Source organism: Pygocentrus nattereri, chromosome 30 (assembly GCF_015220715.1).
Source record: "Pygocentrus nattereri isolate fPygNat1 chromosome 30, fPygNat1.pri, whole genome shotgun sequence".
Classification (NCBI taxonomy): domain Eukaryota; kingdom Metazoa; phylum Chordata; class Actinopteri; order Characiformes; family Serrasalmidae; genus Pygocentrus; species Pygocentrus nattereri.
The window spans coordinates 18,241,741-18,264,837 of NC_051240.1; the positions used below are offsets into that span (position 1 = coordinate 18,241,741).

The 23,097-nt window shown below is 40.2% G+C and overlaps 1 protein-coding gene across 1 annotated transcript; it reads left to right on the top strand.

The window, feature by feature from the left end:
• Positions 1 to 712: 712 nt before the first annotated feature.
• Positions 713 to 22,074, top strand: desmb (desmin b). Its single transcript, XM_017715200.2, has 9 exons — positions 713 to 1,351; positions 7,415 to 7,475; positions 7,772 to 7,867; positions 11,536 to 11,697; positions 12,858 to 12,983; positions 13,713 to 13,933; positions 16,314 to 16,357; positions 18,440 to 18,528; positions 21,959 to 22,074. Exons 1-9 carry the CDS (start codon positions 765 to 767, stop codon positions 21,998 to 22,000), a joined length of 1,428 nt encoding a protein of 475 aa, XP_017570689.1. The 5' UTR covers positions 713 to 764; the 3' UTR covers positions 22,001 to 22,074.
• The last annotated feature ends 1,023 nt before the right edge of the window (positions 22,075 to 23,097 follow it).

The window sequence follows — 23,097 nt, forward strand, 5'->3', positions numbered from 1 at the left end:
GATCCAGCAGAGAGCGTTATTTTGTTTAATAACAAGATAACTTATTTTATTTGTTTATTATCAGTGTTGGGTTCAGCTATTTTAACCACTTAATGATGCAGAAATCTTGAAAAAATTGGTGGAATTTAGTCTCTAAAGGATCAGTATGTGAGCCAAATAGAGGTTCCAATCCTCCTTCTGATGACCATAAACAGTACACTGAGAATTAAAAATGCCAAAAGTTTCCTTTGGAGCGATGCTACACTTTATATTTGCTTCTCAAATAACTTTTCGATGGATGGTTCTTTAAAGAATTAGTTTTAATAATGAGACATGGAGTGTGAAGAAGCTTCTCAAAGTTTAAAGAACTTCCACACAAGTTCTTTACTAGTTAAAGATTTTTCCTAGAACTGTATGTCCAAGCCAAAAATCCATTTAGTGACCTTTGTTTTTAATTGTGTACACAACTTATTACCAAGGATTTGGAGTGCAGCTACTGAAGTCTTAAGACTAAAAAGTGAAGAGCCTGGCTCAGAGGGGTTAAACTGATACTGATGATGATGATGATGAAAATGGAAGCAGGAAGAGAAGGTAATGACCAGAGGGGATGAGGACAGAAGATGAGGTTTGGTGAGAATGGTGAGGGAGGGGTTGGCATGGGTTTGTCTTTGTGCCTTTGGGGAGGGGACATCTAAAGAGGGTTTGCCTTCTACAAATAGCCTCAGCTGAGCTCCTCCTGCCCTCACTCCTGTCTCTCTCCTCAGGGGAGCCTGTCTGTGTCCGAAATGAGCCGCTCCTCTTACGCCTCCTCCCAGTCCTCCTCGTACCGCCGTGCTTTTGGTGGCCCTGGTTTCATCAGCCCACCCATGTCCCGGGCCATGTTCAGCCGCTCCTCGCTGGGTGGCTCTGGGGGCTCCCATGTCAGCTCCCGGGTCTACGAGGTGACCAAGACGGCCTCAAGCTCTCCTGGCTACTCCGGCTACCGCGCCTCCACCTACGCCCTCCCTAGCCTGTCAGCGGGCGTATCCCGCTCATACGCATCCGGTCTGGGTGAGACACTGGACTTCAACCTGGCCGATGCCCTCAACCAAGAGTTCCTGCAGACGCGCACCAATGAGAAGGCTGAGCTGCAGCACCTGAATGACCGCTTCGCCAGCTACATCGAGAAGGTGCGCTTTCTTGAGCAGCAGAACCAGGCCCTGGTGGTGGAGGTGGAGCGAATGAGGGGCCGCGAACCCACCCGCATCGCCGACCTCTATGAAGAGGAGATGAGGGAGTTGAGACGGCAGGTGGAGGTCGTCACCAACCAGAGGTCCCGTGTGGAGGTGGAACGCGACAACCTGGCCGACGACCTGCAAAAGCTTAAGCTCAGGTAAAGGGGAGCTAGACGTCAAAGAACTACAATAAGGGTGGATTATATCTGTTACTACATGTTCAGTAAGGATTTATAACAGTGAAAATGTGGAAGAATGTATGTCTGGGTACCATATAGAAGCAGGTATGTTACATCAGGACAGTGCACTTGTATGCTTTAGTATATTATACAATACATGCATGCACTTCTGTGTAATTTAGCACAAAAGTGTGAGTTTATATTGTATTGTACACTGTTTACACTACACTTATCTGTTCCTTTCAGAATAAATAAAAGGCTGGAGGCAAGGAGTGTGTGTGTGTGGGGGGGGGGGGGGGGGGGTACTTTAGCTGCTATTTGTTGCAATATGTTCAATAACTGCCTTTATAAAAGGATTAGGGTTTATGCTAATACTGGGCAATATGGCAAAAGTATAAAAGACTTTTTTCACAATACATGATACACATTACACTATATACAATCTGATAAATTGGAACAATGGACTTTTAGTTGTAATTTTATTTGATATTTTATATGCTGCGCTACACTAAATCCAATTAAACAGGACTAGTTATTCATTTTGGAGTAGTTTTTCAAAAAATGTAATCTATTACAAATGACCAATAACTTCTCTCAGTGTGCACTACGGCTTACTGAAAAAGTAAACTCACTATTATTACTTCTGTTAATCTCTTAAACAACATAAATCTGTACCAAATAGAAAGTCCTCTCAGTACTTTACTTAGAGAAAAATAGCCAATCAGAGTAAACGTAATGGTAAAGGCTTAAAAACAGCTGCCTTCATCAAATCTTTATAAATAAGATACAAAGCCTACAGAGTTGGCCATGAATAATTGCCTGTTTATTAGGTTATTTATTTATTTATTTATTATATGTATTTTATTAGAGACTGAGGCTCTCTCTTCTGTAATACTGGGATCTTCATCCATCATTTTCATATTAGCACGAGGAGGTGCTTTGACAGATCGGCAGCTCTTATGGAGAGCATTTTAATGCAGCTCATGCTGCTCACATTCACAGCCAGTGGTCAGCTGTTGCAGCTAGCACACGCACAAATTATATACAAAAATACGATACAGAGCTTTTGGTACAGTATGTAATACTATACCAGATAATAAAAGATACTGTATGTCTATGCAGTCCATATATGGAATATAAGCTGCAAAAATGTCATGTTTTGAATTCATTGCTTTAGTGATATCACGAAAACGAATGCATTTACACACTGTAAAAAAAGTCAATTTACAGTAAAAAAGCAAATTGACTAGTTTTATTCAAAAAAGACTTCAAATGAACTACTGTTTCACTAAAAGTAGTTTTGAGTTGAGAAACTAGTGCATTTGCTTGTTACCACATGAAGTCTTTTTTTAAAAACTGATGAATCATTTTTCACAGCGCACATGTCGGCCTGTAGCGATTTAGCTGAGGCTGAGCTATTTTTGCTGAGGTTATAAGCAGTGTTTCAGCATATCGCTGCTGTATCTCCAATTTAGTCATTTTTCACTTTTTGAAAAAAAAGGTAATTGAAAAAATACCTGTTGACCTTTACATTGTATGTAAATGTCCTGATGAACAGACTAAAAGAGCCCAAAATGACCTGGAGAAACGTCCGGTTCCATTGACTTACATTAAAAGAAAAGTCTGTTTTTTCCTTCTCCTGTAAAGTTACTACGAGGTTTTGATCCAACAACAGCAATATGCTGCTTCTTGAATGAGACAAACAGGGCAGCCAGTCAGAACAGATGCCACTTTCATAAGTCAGCCCTGAGCGTATAATAAGCAGCCTGTTAAATTCTAAGGGATTAACAGAGGTTGGAAAATGGTCACGTAAAAATGATTTGCTACATCAAACCATACAAAAATTATAGGGGAAAAAATTTAAATACTCAAAAAATTGCTGAATATCGGCCCTTTACATACTGGCGATGTCCACAATGCTCAGAAAAGCATATTGTGCCATAATTTTATTGTGATAACTAGCACACTGTCATATTACAGACCCCTGGTGTGTACCACTGATGTGAAAGTATGAACTGTATACCATATTGAAGCATGCATGCACTTTAGTTAGTTTAGTTAGAGTTCACACTGAAAGTATGAGAAAATGCACTATGTTGTCTCACAAATATTTATGTGTATGTATCAGAGGTGGATGAAGTACACAAATCATGTACTTGAGTTAAAGTAGAGACACCCAAGGTAAAATATTACTCCAGTAAAAGTAGAAGTTCCTCCCTTTAGACCTCCACTTGAGTAAAAGTACTAAATTATTTACCTTCAAATGTCCTTAATTATTACTGAGCAGGAATATCCTCCAAATATTATGACTTTTTTCTCGAAGTCTACTATTTTTATTTCATGAACAGTGGCCCTAAAACACCATTGTAGAACCATGTGCTTGCACTGGGTCGGTATGTCCAACAGGTCAAAACAAGCTCTAAACAAAGTGACCGCTGGGCCCTGATTGGTGCTCTGGCTTTGCGCTTCTTTCGTTTTGACATGTTACGTTTTTATACACACAGAAACCAAAAGGAACGACAGATTTCTCAAAATGTAGGAGGAAAAAGTCGGATATTAGACTCTGAAATGTAGTGGAGTGAAAGGAAAAAGTCGCCCAGAACGGAGAAACTTCAGTACAGATACACCAAAAATACTAAAGTACAGAAACTAATTACATTTACTCAGTTACTCAGTTACTATCTAAAACTAATACATACAGTATTATACTTTCCTGCATCTGTCTTGTCAGAACTCAAAAACGCATTATGTGACTGTCCTTATCAACTGACATTCAGGGCCAGCAGGGTCAGATACCACTGCCCCCAAACAACACACAAAAACATGTGCGCTCCCTCTGCTCCCCTCAGGCCAGTGCTGACATAGTAAGGACACAGTAAACAGTACACAACCACACTTATGCTACAGCTAAATCAACAGCTGGAGCTGGCAGTGATGCAGCAGACTGCAACTCTTGTGGCACCGAGAGAAAAAACATTATAGAAGAGCAGAGACGTCATTTGGTCACAAGGTTACCAGCGTCCAGAGTTATTTCTGTACAGCTGTCCGTAACGCGGCGCAGCGTCCTCAGATGCTGTGTGCTTGAGTGTGTGTGATACATGTGTCATCATGTGTTTATATTCACAGACTGTTTCCCAGCCAGTGGATAAAGCCTATGCTATATTTAGGCATGGCTCTGAGCTCAGGCTGCCACACTGCTGGGTGAATGCCTTAAATGTTTAGCGCCAGAACATGGCCTGCGGTTGAGTTTGGAGAGAGGGGTGGAGGAGTGGTGAGCGTGTGAGAGGGATCAGCTTTCACTGCTGGGATTAGAAACGCAGTGAAGGACTGCAAAGCACAGGTGCACTGCATTTGTTAGACAATTACCTCCGACTACAGCTTGTAGTATTTAAGGTAAAAGTCTGATACGAATGCTTATTTATAGAATAGCTCTATAAAGTTTTAAGCACATTTTCTGTGACACAGCTGCCTTGGGAATAATAACATGCCTTATGAATCTCTTCACCTGTTGCACCAGCTGAATGGAAGATTAATTGTAGGCTAGTTTGAAAATAAACTGCCTCTATGTTCATGTTGACCCGAAACGCCCAACAACAGTTGAAATATGACTAATTTAGCAGATGTCATTTACCTGAACTAACCATGTCGTACAGAAATATGACTGTTAGTTAACTTAATATTTAAGGCTGTAGCCTTTTCTGTTCTTCGTTGACTGCAGATGGTGAAAAACGTTATTCTGTGCGAGAACTGAACTGTTCATACCGAGGAAGAGTAGGCGGTTGCACTGGCCGCCTACTGCCTACACACTTAAAAATGATGGTTCTTCAAGGGTTCTTTAGTAAAGAAAGTGGTTATATAGAAACATGAACACTCAAAGAACCCTTTGCATGATTAAATTGTCCTTTGCATCGTGAAAGGGTTCTTCAGATTGATGGAGAATGTGCTGCAGATGGTTCTATATAGAAAAGGGTTCTTCTAGCCTGACACCATAAGAATGTAAGAACCCTTATGGTGCTTTATAGAACCCTTTTCAAAAAGGTTGTATATAGAACCACATACAGCACACTCAATCAGTCTGAAGAACCTTTTCACAATACAAAGAACTATTTAAACATGGAAAGGGCTCTTTGAGTGTTCATGGTTCTGCGCAGAACTTCTTTATTAAAGAACCCTTTAAGAACCATTATTCTTAAGTGTACTGCCTACTCTTCCTGGCCTACCCTGCCTACTGCCTACTGTTCATACCAAGGAAGATGTTAATGCTAAACACACCTAAAAATGACCTATTTTAGTCTTATATTTGTATATTTATATAAAACCATTTGGTAATTTGAATCAAACTATGGAATATACAGATGGTTTATATGCGATTCTGTAAATTGCAGTTCTACACTAAGAGCTTGATAATTAATTAGTGTTAATTAGTGTTACTGGAGTAGCCTGTTAACTAGCTACCCTGCTGAGCTGTTCATGCTAAATGAACTAGTTCAACAAAAAAACTTAGTCGTTTTACTGACGAGGTCTCCCGGCCCCTGGGAGACCCAAAAAACTTACGTACATGTATTAGTGAGATCCCGCTGCTGTTTGCTTCCCCTAGTAGCACCCTCTTGTGGGGAGAACCGTTAACCTAAACTAACAAGCTACAAGCAGGTTATCTGAGGTGCTTTATATGTATATTTATATTTAGAGAGATTTTCTGTTCTCCTGTTTTTTGATCACATACTATAAATTTCAACGACCAAAACTGGAAGTTAAAATTTAATCCCTAAATGAAGTTTAAATCTGAGTTTAATGGACTGTAAAATGAATCCAGGAATAAATTGATTGTTTAAATGTAACCATAATTATTTTTGATCTAGGCTTGATTCAACATGATTAATGAACAAACCTTGATTTAATCCGTTTAAAGTTTACGTTGAATCCTTGTTGGTGCAACCTGCCCTCAAAGCATTTTTATCTTACCTTTTTAAAAACATATTAACTCATGTCTCTGCTCAGGTTACACATCATATTTTGATTGGAGTGTGATCCTTTTTTTCGCCTCTAAAACTCATTCTGATTTGTGGTTACATCACTGTGCACCAGCGGGAGGGGAAAGTCAAAATCAACCAATAATATCATGTTTCACCTCCCCAACTGTGACCCTCACCTGTCATAGACTTACACACACTGTAGTGGACAAAAAAGGTTTTGTATTATGTATATTTTCCCAATGAATGTCACTGGATCCTATGATCCGATGATGTTGCATGAAAGTAAATCTACTATTGAACTTCAACACTTCCAGAGCCTCTTAAATACCACATTTGACAAAGCCTACTGGCTTGTTTGGGTTATTTTGATGAGGTCGGCAGTCTAATAATGTCAGTTCAGTGCGCAGCAGTGTTAGCTTGCATTGAACTCGTAAGTCAGAGGATCCTATGATGTTCAGCGGAGAAACGTCTGTATGTTTACCACTGGCCATGACGGGCAATTTTAGAAAAAGGCCATTCGTTTTTGTCATGGAGAAAACCAGCTCCTAATATGGACGTGACACCGACCACAGAATGACGACCCAACCTCAGACGTCTGTGGAACAAAAACCCTCAGCTACCCCACAGACCCTCCGTGATACTTGATGATTTCTGATTCCTGGTCACTTTACCTGGAAAGCAACAGTGAGAAAGTTCAAATTTCAAAAATTTGGCAAGATGTCTCCAGTTTTTCATGGTCAGTATATGCCTGTCTTGCTCTGGTGCACCCAGAATTATCACAAGCAAAGGCAACAAAACCAGACCTTGGGAACCAAACTGCTTGAACAAGCTTCTGTAGAAAGGAAGTGATTGACACATGCATACACAAACACAGTTTACATTTCCTCAGCTTTTCTTCCTATTCAGGACGCGGTATCAAGGCATCTTTGGCCTCCCGCCCTGGAGGAGAGGGAGTGTGTGTAGGAGGGAAAGAAAGAGAATGAGAGAGGCCTCGCCTCTATAAAAGGAGAGGAAAGAAGTGGCCTTCATAAATATAAGCTTCATATCCCTGTATTGTCTCTCGCTGCAGGCTCCAGGATGAGATCGCACAAAGAGAGGAGGCTGAGAACAACCTTGCAGCTTTCAGAGCTGTACGTATAACTCTCATAGTGGAACATCAGGTTCTCCATGCTTTTAGTGCTTTACCTGAGAAAGAACACTTGGATTACCTGTTTTTTCACTTTTTCTAGGGGTCCAAGCACTTTGTGTGGGAACCCTCAAGTTTTGTTAAGCTTTTATTATATTATATTATATTGCATCCAAAGGTGTCCAAGCACTTTGTATTATATTAGTCTATTATGTTATTATATTATTGAGTGTAGTGTGAAATGATGATAATTAATCATCATGTAATTAATCAGACACTGAAATCTCTTAATAAAAACAGGATGTGGATGCTGCCACACTGGCCCGCCTGGACCTGGAGAGGCGCATAGAAACTCTGCAAGAGGAAATCGCCTTCCTCAAGAAGATCCACGAAGAGGTCAGATCAGCCTATGCTTATTAAAACACAAAAGTTTTTATCAGGTGTTTCTACTGATTTCAGTATTAAGGGAGCGTGAGGCACAGCCTAACATGGACAGTTTTTTTAAATGTTGCTAGTCCAAGAAGAACATACTTATTGATGTTTCTATTCTTGTGTTTCATGTTACGTCACATGTGATGACCGTATCAGGGAGTGATTGCGCTACGCAGTGCCCTCAATTTGCTGTGCTTCGTGAACAATTCACCTGCGAGATGCATCAGAAGCCGAGAATCATGACAGACACACAGACCTTTAAGTCAGTGTTTTCACTCCAGGTTTGGAGCCGCTGCACTGTATGGTTTAGTGTTTCTCTCTGCTGTTCACACCTCGTTCAGCTCAAAATTCATTAGCTATTCATTAGGATTCATTAGCTAATAATGTCAGATATTTTAACTAGGAAACATCAGTTATGCAGTTCAGGGGTTTCAGGACTTGAGCTGAACTCTAAACTACAGAAGCACGGTGGTCGAAACACGATGTCGTTTTCCGAACCACGACATTCAGTCTGATATTTAACATTTTTAGTATAACCTCATTTAAATCTCCAGAAACAGAGAGTGAAGTTATACCGGCAGTCTGCAGCCCCGTTAGGGGGACGACTGTTCATCTCCCAGCTGTTAGCATTAGCAAAAAGGATAGCATTGATCACATCTGTGTTAATTAGCTGATGTGGCCTTACCCGCCTAGAATGACACAGAGCTTTTCTCCTCTTTATGAAACACCATGGGATCCTTTACCCACCCTGACGTGAAGAGCCGGTGGGCTTCTGTGCTGGTAAAAGCTCTGAGAGACTCCAGAACAGGGAGACGGGTGTATGAGATCAATATAAATGTCAGGGAAACACAAATTTGGTAGCTTTTCCGCCAGTTTGAGTGGGACCAGGAGTTCAGGGGGAAACTGTGTAAGGATCACAGCCTATTTCATGGACTTTGTTGAGGAAAAGTTTTTCTCTTCCAAAGTAAGGAGAGTAATTTTAGCCGTCTTTCACCTCTAGTTACGTTCATGAGGAGCAGCGAAGCCAGAAATTTGGTCCCAAATATAGCAGCCACAACAGAAAAACCATGTGACTGAAACCCTAGGATAACAATATAATCTGTGCATCTTCACAGCAGTCGGGACAAGATTCACCACAAATCTCACTACACAAATGTATGTATAAGTGACAGAATTCACACCTATATCATTTTAATCACCCTCTTCATACTTTATTACCAGCCTGAAAGCTAGCCAGGCTATAGCACAGCCTCCACACAGCGGGGTTCATTTTAAAGGACTCATCTCATGCAAAAACAAATTTTCCTTGTTTGTAGTATGTAACAATGTACTGTTCACTCCTCGGTCCATACAGTCTATTGATTTAAACTAAGCTGCAAAACCGATTTATAGTACTGTGCAAGAGTTTTAGGCATCTAAGCACATTTTTAACCAGTTTCCCTCAGCAGTGAGTTCATCACAATATACAGTAGAATAAAGTCGTATTCATAATTCAAATAAACAGAAAAACTATAAAAAGTAACAAGAATTTCTCGGGTCCATATTTTTCCTCGACACCTTCACAGCTGCCACAGAGACTCGTTAATATCATCAATTACATCATGAGCTCAATTTACTGAGCTCTGATTGGTCAAACCAGGAGCTGCTTTTTAACTACATATAATACTGGGCTTCCTCAAGGAGCGGCTTGGAGATGGGTAAACACACACACTCACATCCAGAAAAAAAAAAAAAAAAAAAAAAAAAAATATATATATATATATATATATATATAAAATCATTATTAATTAATTTTCTGTAAATTATGTTTATTCGAATATTAACACTTTTCTCAGCAAATAAACACAAACTACACAAATAAATAGATTTTGAAAATGTGTCTTCGGTGCCTAAGACTTTCGCACAGTACTGTATATTAATTGTTTTTGTTCTGTGTCTTGAAAACCAACACATTTACAGTTTAGTCCTGCCCATTCACACTGAAGTAATAAGGAATGTTTCAGCCTAGATTGCTTTTTGAAGCAACAGTACAGGGCAGCCAACAAAGGTCATTTACATACATCGGTCTTAAATGCACTTTAAGAAAAATAAGCCAGTTTATTTTGTAAGGGATAAAAAAAAGAAAATGGTCACATATAAATGGACTATGACTATTTTTGGTGCATAAAAACACTCAAATGTCGTAAGTGGACATATGGATTAAAATTATATGCAAGAGAAACGTAGGTTACGGACCCTTTAACACAACTACAAATATACCTACCAGTGTAAACAATGAGTCCATATCAATGAATATTAATTCAACATAGTTCTTTTTTTGTCACTTTTTAAATTTAAAAATGAATAAAAAATGTACTTTAGATGTTATGCACATAACATTTCTGCTGATCTATGCTTTTAGTTTGGCAGTGTTTGTCTCTTTCATCATATTCACATAATATATAGACGCATTTTTATGTATTTAGGTCTCTACAACAAAGAAATTGTATGGAATTAAATGGTTTTACATCATTTTTACCAAACTTTTATAGCAAATGTAACAACCATCGTTTGCATTGTTACAGTTTACCCTGCCTAAGAGGTGAGTTGTAACAATTGCACTTATGCCATGTTCACCTGAATAGTTCATAAATGGTAGATGCTGGAAACAAAACCTACATTTCTATTCGCAGCAGAGATGGGTAGGTTGCTTGTGTAAAATAATTATACATATTGCTCAGATATTTTTAAAGTTATTAGCAAAAACCATTGGGTAGGTTGTGTCCTGCTCTCCCACAGTGTAGGTCACAGCTGCTGTGCTACACCTAATATAACCGCATCCTCAGGAACCAACATGAAACTGCAATAGATGCATAGATACTGCAGTTTCTCTCTGGGATCAATAAAATGTTCTGATTCTGAAAACTTTTTTCAACTAAATTTTTTGTGCCTATTCACACACACATTTTCTAAGCCGCTTCCCTCAGGGTCGCGGGGTACATCCCAGCGGTCACTTGGCGGAAGGCAGGATACACCCTGGACAGGTCACCAGTCCGTTGCAGGGCAGACAGACACACTCATTCACACGTTCACACCCAGGGGCAATTTAGCATGTCCAATTGGCCTGACTGCACGTCTTTGGATTGTGGGAGGAAACCGGAGAACCCGGAGGAAACCCACGCAGACACAGGGAGAACGTGCAGACTCCACACAAAGAGGACCCTGGTTACCCGGCCGGGGAACCGAACCCAGGCCCTTCTTGCTGTGAGGCGACAGCGCTACCCACCACGCCATTTGTGCTGATTCGTTTTGCTTATTTATTTATTTTTATTTTGAAAAATAAAGTAAAAAATGGGGACCAGCCAAGTGACCCCAAAATGCCAGAACGGTCTTCTTTTCCACCATCCTGGGAACATTTTGTGCCCACAAAGAGCTAAATATATGGCCACACAGTTATTTCCTCTGAGCATCATGTGAGAGTGTGACTGTCAGGGCTTAATTATAGGGCTGTATCTGTTTCAGGTACGGTATGACCGGTTACGATCGAAGGGTCAAATGTACACATGCAGAGAGTCCGTCACGAGTCCTATTATGACCACAGCTATGCTTATAGCTTCAATACTAACTGACGTCTCTCTCCTCTGTGTGTTCAGGAGATCCGCGAGCTGCAGGCTCAGATGCAGGAGACTCAGGTGCAGATCCAGATGGATCTGTCCAAGCCGGACCTGACAGGCGCGCTGAGAGACATCCGCACTCAGTACGAAGCCATCGCTGCCAAAAACATCGCAGAGGCCGAGGACTGGTACAAGTCTAAGGTGACAGACAGTAACGGATATACAGAGAGAAGAGAGGAGAGAGGAAAACGTAACTTTATTTATACAGTGTCCACTGTTTAAAGCGTTTTTCAACCTGATCTTTATCTGCTGTGTCGTATGTTTAGTTGCCATGGACAGTAATTTTGGAAAGTTCTCATGTACTTAGTTAAAAAACATTTATAATGTGTAAAATGGCAGGTGGAGCAGCTGCCCATTGACTTCCATTATATTTTGAAGATTTCGAAAAATTAAGAAAATCTTTAAAAAAAATTATGAAGTTTATCTAAAGAGGATATTTGGGAACAACTTAAGTTTTTATGAGAGTTGAATTCAACATTCTTATGAATGTCTTGGTGTTTGTCTTAAGAACCTTTTCTTTTCTTAAGAAAGCTTTTGTGAATCTTTTGTGCCGTTTCTAAGTGTGGATTAAGCCTAGTCTGGAACGAAACTGTGTCGCCAGTCGTAAATAACAATTGGAATTTTATTTTCTAAGCTTAGGTGCAATCTAGATATGGAAAACCGGCCTTGATAATATAATAAGACAGCTTTATGTAAAATAAAACTGAATAAACATGGTCGATAGACAAATATAAAATAATAATAAAAGTTTTTAAAAAGTATGATAACAAATTAAAACAGTAATAGCAAAACAGCTCAAATCAGCCAGAGAATTCATGAAACTGTATCTTAATTACTTTATAACTTCATAAATACTTTATAACATCATACTAAATAAATACTTTAAATACTATATAACAGCATACTATATAAATACTTTATAACTTTATAAATACTTAATAACTTTAAAAATATAGTATTTGAATTTCTGAACATTAATGGGTAGATTGCCCCATAATTTCAGAGCTCAGCATTGAAAATGCCTTTTCTTCCTGCTGTAGAAAAAGCAAATGGTGTCATTAATGCAAATCACTGTTTTTTATAAAGCACCAAAAATGAATTGAGTGCTAATGGCAGATGCCTGTGGAGAATCTTCAGCCTGCTAAATGTGAGCGAGTGAGTGAATCAGTCAGGTGTGTAGGTACGTACATGAGTTGCTTTACTAACCAAACACTGCGGTTTAATAAAGTCAGGATACAGTCACACAGGAAATCCCATGTTTAACTCAGCTGTAACACCTTCCTTTTGCTCTTTGACCCCAGGTGTCAGACCTGAACCAAGCAGTGACCAAGAACAATGAGGCACTGAAACAGGCCAAGCTGGAGACCATGGAGTTCAGACACCAGATTCAGTCCTACACTTGCGAGATTGACTCGCTGAAGGGCACTGTGAGTTTCATACATACTTCATCAACATACAGTATATATTACTATTCATAGACTACTGCATAAAATTTGGAATTGCATGACATTAATAATTGCTGTTATATGTGTCTCCAAAATCGAGAAGGCAAAGACATTACTAACTTTTAATGTAAGTTAATATAGAAATATTTTATTCCAAATCATTTTAGAGCGTATCTTGGGTACAGCAACTATGTTTTTAAATGTATAAGTTTTGGGAACAAACCCATATGTTATAATTATCCATTTATTTGAATTTCTTGTCAAGTTACCCATCTCGAGGTATGACGACCATTCTCAATTTTAATTTTATAACCATATTTTTTGTGTTATACAGCTTTTGTAATTATTTTATAGCCATCTGCAGCTCTGTTCATCAATCTGGGCGTCTAAAATGTCTTCATTTTTTACAGATTATTGAAAATGATATGAAGTTGTAAAGTGCTAACATCATATAAGAATCATTTTATAGATGACAACCAACAAAACAGGTTTCATATGGATGAAAACAGCAATTGCAAACTTTTAAACAGTGTGATACCTTAAGAAATTTATTTATGTAGTTTCTTTATAACTTAAATTAATAAAACTGTTGATTTTAAATGCATTTATAATACAATTTATAATACAAACCAATCTGCAGGTGCTAAAGCATGGTGTCCGTGGTGTCTCTCCCTTTGCTTCGAATCCTTCTTTCTTTCATCGTCTCCCCAGAACGAGTCTCTGATGAGGCAGATGAGGGACATGGAGGACCGCCATGGGCGCGAGGCCTCCGGCTTCCAGGACACCATTGCCAGACTGGAGGCTGAGATTGCCAACATGAAGGATGAGATGGCCCGCCACTTGCGCGAGTATCAGGACCTGCTCAACGTCAAGATGGCCCTCGATGTGGAGATCGCCACCTACAGGAAACTGCTGGAGGGAGAGGAGAGCAGGTAGGACCGCAAGCCTGAGGAGCCACCAATCCCATCCACATTATTAGAAACACCTACTCACTGAGCAGTTACAGACCGTAGCTGTTGCGCTTTGCCAGCTGTCCTCTTTTTCACATACCATTGGTCAGTTTCTGACCAAACGCCAAGGCCACTATTCTTTTTTTTTTTTCCTGTCAAAACAACCACACGTTATTTATTGTTCAGTGTCAGGAAAAAAAACAGAATTACTTAATTTCAGCTAATTATAATATCAAACATCCCAGTATTTAGTGTGTCCACCCTTCATAACACCTTCCAATCTTTTCAGGAGACTTGTTTTCAGCTTTTAAGATAAGATAAGATGCCTTTATTGTCATTGCACAGTGTACAATGAAATTGAGCAGCAATCCAACGGCACTTTACACACAAAATAATTAAACATATGGATAAAATATATAAAGTGAAGATTTAAGAAAAATAGTATATACATAAATATAAAGAAAAGGACTATAAAACGATATATTCTAAACAGACAATAGACGATAGACAACTGAGGTAGCAGTTAGTTATTGCACATTCCTGGATAGCTTATAGAGTTATATAATATTGCACATCTTAAGAATTATTGCATAGAAAGAATATAGAAAACAAATCGTGCAGTGAATAATAAATAGGACAGAGGTGGAGTGGAACACCGGAACAGTGTACAGTGTCCTATGAGGTCAGTGCCAGTAGAGCTGTAGTGGTGTTCAGTCGGTTCTACTGAGCAGTGTTCTATAGAAAGTCCTTGTCAGTGTGTGTGTTTGGAGGTGTTCAGTTCCCGTACGGCTCTGGGATAAAAACTGTTTTTAAGTCTGTTTGTCCGGGATGGGATGGACCTAAAGCGTTGACCAGAGGGCAGCAGGTCGAACAGATGATGTCCCGGGTGAAATGTGTCCTTCAGGATGTTGGCTGCCCTGCTGGACACATTTCACACGGCACATTATCTGTTTGATCTGTAGGAATTTCAAAGGAATCTACAGTGATATTTTCCCATTCTCCTTATAAACACCTCCAGAGTTCGGTCTTAGACGTTGGTTGCATTTCTTGCTTCTCACAATAAAAAATAATCCTAATGACTAATTTTAGACTCATCAGTCCATAAAACCTTACTCCACATCTCAGAGGTCCAGTTTGGTTTTCGAGTGCTTTATTTTTGTCTATTTCCTTTTCTCACTACTGACTTCTTCACAGCTACACATTCCTTCAGCATTTTTGGCTTCGAAAGTATTTTAATATGTTTACCAAAGACCCAAGCAACTCAGCTGAGCACTGCATTTACAGTGATGCAGCAAGCGATCCTGTGTGGAGCGCAGAATTAAAACTAATTAAGTAAAAGGGATTTAATCAAACCACTTCTGTATCCTTTAAATGTGCGGCGGCAGGATTTTTAAGCTAAAAAAAACCCCCAATCAGTAATGAAGCATTACAAGAGCATTAGCAAATAGGCTGCAGCCATTAGGCTGTGTGAGCCGCTGTTGTGGTTAAAGCAGCTTTCCCCAAGACTCATCCCTTTCAAATCCACCAAGAAATGTTACAAAAGCAAACTAATGAAGCAGAGATGATGAGGATAGCACAGAATACCAGGCAAATGTTTGGACACACTTGACTTAACGTATATTTTTCATAGCAAGACTTAAATGCCTGAAACGGGTTTAGCAGGGTCTCAGTCTATGTCAGTCAGTCTATGCAACTGCAGAAAAAGGTAAAGAGGTAAAGAGTCCAAGGTGGCTCCTCTTGGAAGAACACAAAGAGCGTGCTATATGTGCTATATATGGTATTTCATAGTTTTGTGCTATTCACTGTAAAATAATAGTAAAAATAAAGAAAAGTGTGTGTCTACAATTTGACTGGTTTTGTACGGACGCTAGACGAGAAAATTAAAAACAACAAAAAGTACAATAATAAGTACAATAATAAGCCCCTACAAGCCACCATCACAGCTTAAGCGTGACTTGGCATCTCTGGATCTGCACTGGAGAGATGGAACAGCATTCTTCCAAGAGATGGTCCATCAGTTGGTGTGTAGATGATGAAGTAGAGCGCTGTGTAACACATCAGTCTAAAATTTGCCACAGGTGGCAAATATATGACCCAATTTTATTGGCTCATATAAGGCCAATGCACATCATCTTGTACCCTGTGGATGAAAGTATTGTCATCGTGGAAGATCTATCAAGACGGGAATGTTTCATCATGGGATAAAGTGATCAGTCCGAACTATTTTGTATTGATCTGGAGTGACTCTTCCCTCCAATGGTACAAGTGAGCCTAAACCACGCTGTTCTGGTGGTTTGCTGTGGCCCAGCGCCTTCTGAACATCTCTCAGGTCTAATTTTCTTCCTTCTTCTTCATCCAATAGGATCACGCTGCCCATGCAGACCTACTCCACCATAAGCTTTAGAGGTAAGAGGGAAAATACATTTGGCTTAAACTTGCATCTTTTCGCAGCACAGCGAAGTCTTACTCTGCTACACATCGTCAAACACCACATGGGGGCATTGTGGTCCACATATACAGAGCGAGCTGACAAAGTGAACCAGAAGGTGAAATGACTCAAGGCCATAGACAGGGATTACAAATTAGCCATTAAAAATGAGGTCACTAAAAGACTGAAGAGAAGGATTAGGAGCTGTAGACCTCCAGAACTTCAGGAATAGACCATTAAACCCAACAGTCAGTAATACTTAGGATCAGAACCAACAGGGAATTCCAGCTTAAAACTGGAGATCAATAGGCTATTTGTTGTGTGACTGCAGTACTCTGTAGCACAGGATTGTATACCTCAGTCTCATCGGTGTTCTCACACTACATTACCCAGCATGCATTACACTAATCGGTCATGCAACATTTAGGAATACCTGTGGTGTCAACCACTGATCTACAGGCTAATAACTATAGGCTATAGGCTAATAAATAACATTAGTGTAACTCAGTATTTGAGCAAAGTTGTAAAGAAAACAAACAGCAATTCTATCCTCATTCAGCACAGATGGCACAGCAACGTAGTAAACATTAAAAAGGCCATACTGTACGCAAGGTCTAGCCAGCTACCTTGCTAACGTGCTCTGCTGAGTCATTTCTATCATCTGAGTAATGTTTTCTCTCCGCTGTAATGATTATTTGAAGACAGTTGCTATAGTTATTTGATATGTATACAATATCAGCTTCCTAGCAGCCATCCTTCTACACTCACAAGCTGGCTATAAAAACCATTTCAAAATAGCCTACCCCCAAAAAATCCACCCAAGGCAGGCGTAGGCTTAAAGTTCCTCCTTGATTCAATATACATCATGAGAAGGATGTTTTTCCTAGTCTTTTAACTGGAAAATCTCACTCTGGAGACCACTGCGACACCACTGCAGGATGTGTTTTCAACACATCGCTGCTGTCGGGAGAAAACCTCGTACCTCGTTTTTCAGTTTATGACATAATTTGAAAACACATGTTGGCCTTTATATTGTGTGTAAATTTCATGAAGAACTGACCTAAAGAAATGGCCCAAAATGACTTGGAAAACCGTCTGGTTCCATTGACTTACATTAAAAGTAAAGCAGGTTTTTTCCTTCTCCTGTAAAGTCACCGTTTTGGAGATACAAGGATTTCTTCCGACAAAACGTAGCAGTGGTTTTGATCAGAGTTTCCCGTTTAAAGCGTTTTAATGGATCCTGGCATGTGCAATATTTGCACATCAGTGATGTAAAATCTATATTATTGTCAGACAGACTGTTTTCAGGAAATGAATCATGAGTTGCACATGTTGCTTTGGACTATTCCAAAGATTGAATGTAAACAAAAAAAGTGGTTTTACAGCTGAGGTATAACAATAATTCAACAGAGACCATTAGTGGTTGATTAGTGGTTGAGGTCAGTTATGAAAAAGTCAACATGTTGTTTACTTACAAACAAAAGTCATCTGTAATATCCGTGATTCATGGGGCCATTCTCACAGACAACAACAGGGTTTGGCTGATATTGTTACATTGCATCATTGAAGAAGATAATGCTTGGTGCAACAGTCGAACTTTGACTGCATTAGAATCAAATAACAGATAAAGAAAAAACATGGAATGGCCTGAAATGGTTAAAATCAAAGGTTAATATGAAACAATGCACTGCAGAAAGGTTGTGATACTGACAAATTCAAATATAGTCATTTTAATTACTTTCCAATGACCAATATATACTTCCATGTTTATATTGGTAAAATAGTGGTAAATCTCACAGCCTGTATGTATTCCTGCAGCCTGTGTTGATGGAAAAAGTACATTTTAGACCATGTGTTTATCTCAGAAGTACTGTTAAACAATGTCTCAGGCCTCAGGCAGCGTGTTCGTAACCATTTCAAGTAGCAGCTTTCTGTGAGGGAGCTTTCAGAGGCATTTATCACTTTGGACATCTGGTTCCTGTCACCACCACTGTGAACAATTCTACAGAAATATAGAAAAATCGGTGAAATTTTCCTTTAACCCCTTGTCGGTCACACAGAGACCAGCCCAGAGCACCAACAAAGAGCCTCTGAAACGCACTCAAAGAAAACAGTCCTCATCAAGACCATCGAGACCCGGGACGGAGAGGTAACACACACACACACACACACACACACACACACACACACACACACACACACACACACACACACACAAAACAACCTCAACTTCCGACACACTTCATTTGTCATTCAGCCTGTACAGACTTGTCAGGAAAGCTGTGATTATTCCTCCCTTATTCCTCTGACTGCTGGAACTGATCCACTGCAGCCTTACTCGCTATACAAGAGTGAGAAAAGGAATAAGAGGAGATTAAGGATATAATTGGAAACAACCTGGTCTGGTCATGCAGCAGTTTCAACGGCTCCCTGCAGATCAGCATATGAGCTATGACAAAACTCATAAACTGTTTGGTGGCACGTGCCAGGGCAGTTAAACCAAAAACTGCCCTTTTTACCTTGTTAATTCATGTCCTTGGTTCCAGGAATGATCGCACAGCACCATTTAAAAGATGAAAATTTTGTTTTTTAAATAATATTTGACTTACCTATCCACTAAGGCCCAACTGATTTCTACCACCAATACTGACACCAACTTTATGAAGCTAAATAATCTAATGAGTGATAATATTAGCCAGCCATTCCCCGCCATGAAAATGTCTTCTGGTTGTTGATTCGTTACTTTGTACTGGGAAGTGGGGAAATATAATATCATGGCTGTGTTCAAAATTCTGTGTACTGTATACAGCCTGTTACTTATAGTACTGTAGAGTGAAGTTTAGAGTATAAGTACTATCGTTTTGAATAATACCTACACTGATATTTACGGCTACATTAGTCTTTAGCTGGCTACGGTAGTCTTTAGCTGGCTACAGTAGTCTTTAGCTGGCTACAGTAGTCTTTCACCAGCTACAGTAGTCTTTAGCTGGCTACAGTAGTCTTTCACCGGCTACAGTAGTCTTTAGCTGGCTACAGTAGTCTTTCACCGGCTACAGTAGTCTTTTACCAGCTACAGTAGTCTTTAGCTGGCTACAGTAGTCTTTCACCGGCTACAGTAGTCTTTAGCTGGCTACAGTAGTCTTTCACCAGCTACAGTAGTCTTTAGCTGGCTACAGTAGTCTTTCACCAGCTACAGTAGTCTTTAGCTGGCTACAGTAGTCTTTCACCAGCTACAGTAGTCTTTAGCTGGCTACAGTAGTCTTTTACCAGCTACAGTAGTCTTTAGCTGGCTACAGTAGTCTTTTACCAGCTACAGTAGTCTTTAGCTGGCTACAGTAGTCTTTCACCAGCTACAGTAGTCTTTAGCTGGCTACAGTAGTCTTTCACCAGCTACAGTAGTCTTTAGCTGGCTACAGTAGTCTTTCACCAGCTACAGTAGTCTTTTACCAGCTACAGTAGTCTTTCACCAGCTACAGTAGTCTTTTACCAGCTACAGTAGTCTTTAGCTGGCTACAGTAGTCTTTCACCGGCTACAGTAGTCTTTAGCTGGCTACAGTAGTCTTTCACCAGCTACAGTAGTCTTTAGCTGGCTACAGTAGTCTTTTACCAGCTACAGTAGTCTTTAGCTGGCTACAGTAGTCTTTCACCAGCTACAGTAGTCTTTAACCAGCTACAGTAGTCTTTAGCTGGCTACAGTAGTCTTTCACCAGCTACAGTAGTCTTTAACCAGCTACAGTAGTCTTTAACCGGCTACAGTAGTCTTTCACCAGCTACAGTAGTCTTTAACCAGCTACAGTAGTCTTTAGCTGGCTACAGTAGTCTTTCACCAGCTACAGTAGTCTTTCACCAGCTACAGTAGTCTTTAGCTGGCTACAGTAGTCTTTCACCAGCTACAGTAGTCTTTAACCGGCTACAGTAGTCTTTAGCTGGCTACAGTAGTCTTTCACCAGCTACAGTAGTCTTTCACCAGCTACAGTAGTCTTTAGCTGGCTACAGTAGTCTTTCACCGGCTACAGTAGTCTTTTACCAGCTACAGTAGTCTTTAGCTGGCTACAGTAGTCTTTTACCAGCTACAGTAGTCTTTCACCAGCTACAGTAGTCTTTCACCAGCTACAGTAGTCTTTAGCTGGCTACAGTAGTCTTTCACCAGCTACAGTAGTCTTTAACCAGCTACAGTAGTCTTTAGCTGGCTACAGTAGTCTTTCACCAGCTACAGTAGTCTTTAACAGGCTACAGTAGTCTTTAGCTGGCTACAGTAGTCTTTCACCAGCTACAGTAGTCTTTAACCTGCTACAGTAGTCTTTAACCGGCTACAGTAGTCTTTAGCTGGCTACAGTAGTCTTTCACCAGCTACAGTAGTCTTTCACCGGCTACAGTAGTCTTTAACCTGCTACAGTAGTCTTTAACTGGCTACAGTAGTCTTTCACCAGCTACAGTAGTCTTTCACCGGCTACAGTAGTCTTTAACCGGCTACAGTAGTCTTTAGCTGGCTACAGTAGTCTTTAACCGGCTACAGTAGTCTTTAGCTGGCTACAGTAGTCTTTCACCAGCTACAGTAGTCTTTAACCGGCTACAGTAGTCTTTAGCTGGCTACAGTAGTCTTTCACCGGCTATAGTAGTCTTTAACTGGCTACAGTAGTCTTTAACCGGCTACAGTAGTCTTTAGCTGGCTACAGTAGTCTTTCACCGGCTACAGTAGTCTTTAACCGGCTACAGTAGTCTTTAGCTGGCTACAGTAGTCTTTCACCGGCTACAGTAGTCTTTAACCGGCTACAGTAGTCTTTAGCTGGCTACAGTAGTCTTTAGCTGGCTACAGTAGTCTTTAACCGGCTACAGTAGTCTTTAGCTGGCTACAGTAGTCTTTAGCTGGCTACAGTAGTCTTTCACCGGCTACAGTAGTCTTTAACCGGCTACAGTAGTCTTTAGCTGGCTACAGTAGTCTTTAGCTGGCTACAGTAGTCTTTAACCGGCTACAGTAGTCTTTAGCTGGCTACAGTAGTCTTTAACCGGCTACAGTAGTCTTTAGCTGGCTACAGTAGTCTTTCTGTGCTTACTTTTTGGTACTAAACAGGGCTGCGTTTCCAAAAAGCATCTTAACACAATTCTTAAAAGGTAGAGAGAGTACCACAATGGATGCTCTCTCTAGCAGTTCTGATGGTCTTTTCACTAGGATGCTTTGAGAACCTGGGCCTAGATAAGTAACAATGACAAATACAAGACACAGGCTTTTTACTTCCCTCTACTGGAATAGAGTTCAGATATACCTCAGTTGGATAGAACTTATGGGTATTTTGAACATGAAGGACCAGCTGGTTTGCACACCGAGAATCCTAATTTACTTGTTTTAGTTTAGTTTTCGAATATTCTAAAGTTCTGACTCATCCCTAAGTATCATGTGTATTGTCTACTTTAGAGCACAATAAGCACACAAGCAATGGCTATATGTAGGTTATTAGCTCAGAGACCCTCGCTGATCTGTTTATTTCAGAAATAAATGATGGTACGGAAGGGAAATGCCCCGATTCTGATTGTGAACTTTCATCTCTATGTGTATGCTGCTCTGTTCCAACCCCCTACAGGTGGTGAGTGAATCCACACAGCACCAGCAGGACATCATGTAGACCTCCGAAAAGGAAGCTAAACCACAGCAACAAACCATGAGGAGTTTCAATAAAACCATTAGGCTAAGCCTTCACAGCCTGTGCTTATTTCCATTATTACAAACACAGCTTGTCAGTGAGGTGAGCGCACTGCTTCACAGCGAGGACACAGATAGAGTTTAAGCTTTTCTTTTAAATGAACTAAATTCTTAAGGGACCCATGTGGAATATCCCTCTAGTCTTGCCAGAGCGAGGGATCAGGGGAAAAAGGGATGGATGCAGGTCAAAACACAGGGTGTGGACAGTGATGTAGGTAAATAAAGGGGGGAAAAGGAAGACAGGGAAAGAGAAGGAGGGAGGGGGAAGAAGGAGACATGACGTGTGTGAGGAGGACACTGCCATGAAGAAATCAGAATAAACCAAAGGCGCATCAAGCACTCTAGCCTGGTGGTCCACCTGTTTCATTTGTGTGTTTTTGTACATTTTTGTGTGCTTTGCAAGGAAACCAGAAATATTGGCACCCCTGGTAATGGCGAGCAAAATAAGCTGTAGAAAATGATTCATTACTTATATTTTTTTGATCTTTCATTCAAAACTAAGAGAGAAAACGAAATCTTGCCATGAACAAAAAAAAACTGTTTTAAATCTATGTGCGGCATAATTATCGGCACCCCTAAACAGGCTTAAGCGTGAAGTGTAACTGAAGTACATTCCCATTCATATTTCATGTTAAGCTCACCTGAGCGATTAGGAACACTTATATTGGTCAGCCATGACTTCCTGATTCACTGGGGAATATATATACAGGGTGAGTCAAAAGTCACAGGACACTGTTTAATTTTATTTTTTATTTTATCGTCTTTTATCTCTGGGGTCATCTCAAATTGTGTATGCTGAGAAAATCCGCAACAAACACCACCTTCAGCACCGCATCGTGGAGGCTTGTGACAGCATTTCTCCAGAGATTCTCATGTGGGTTCATAATGAGTGGATCCTGTGCCTTCAGCTCTGTGTTCAGCACCAGGGACGGCACATTGAACACGTCAGATCGCTGCACCACAGGCAACGTTCCCAGTTGTTGTTGCAACTTTCTGTGTTGATAACTTTTGAACCACAAG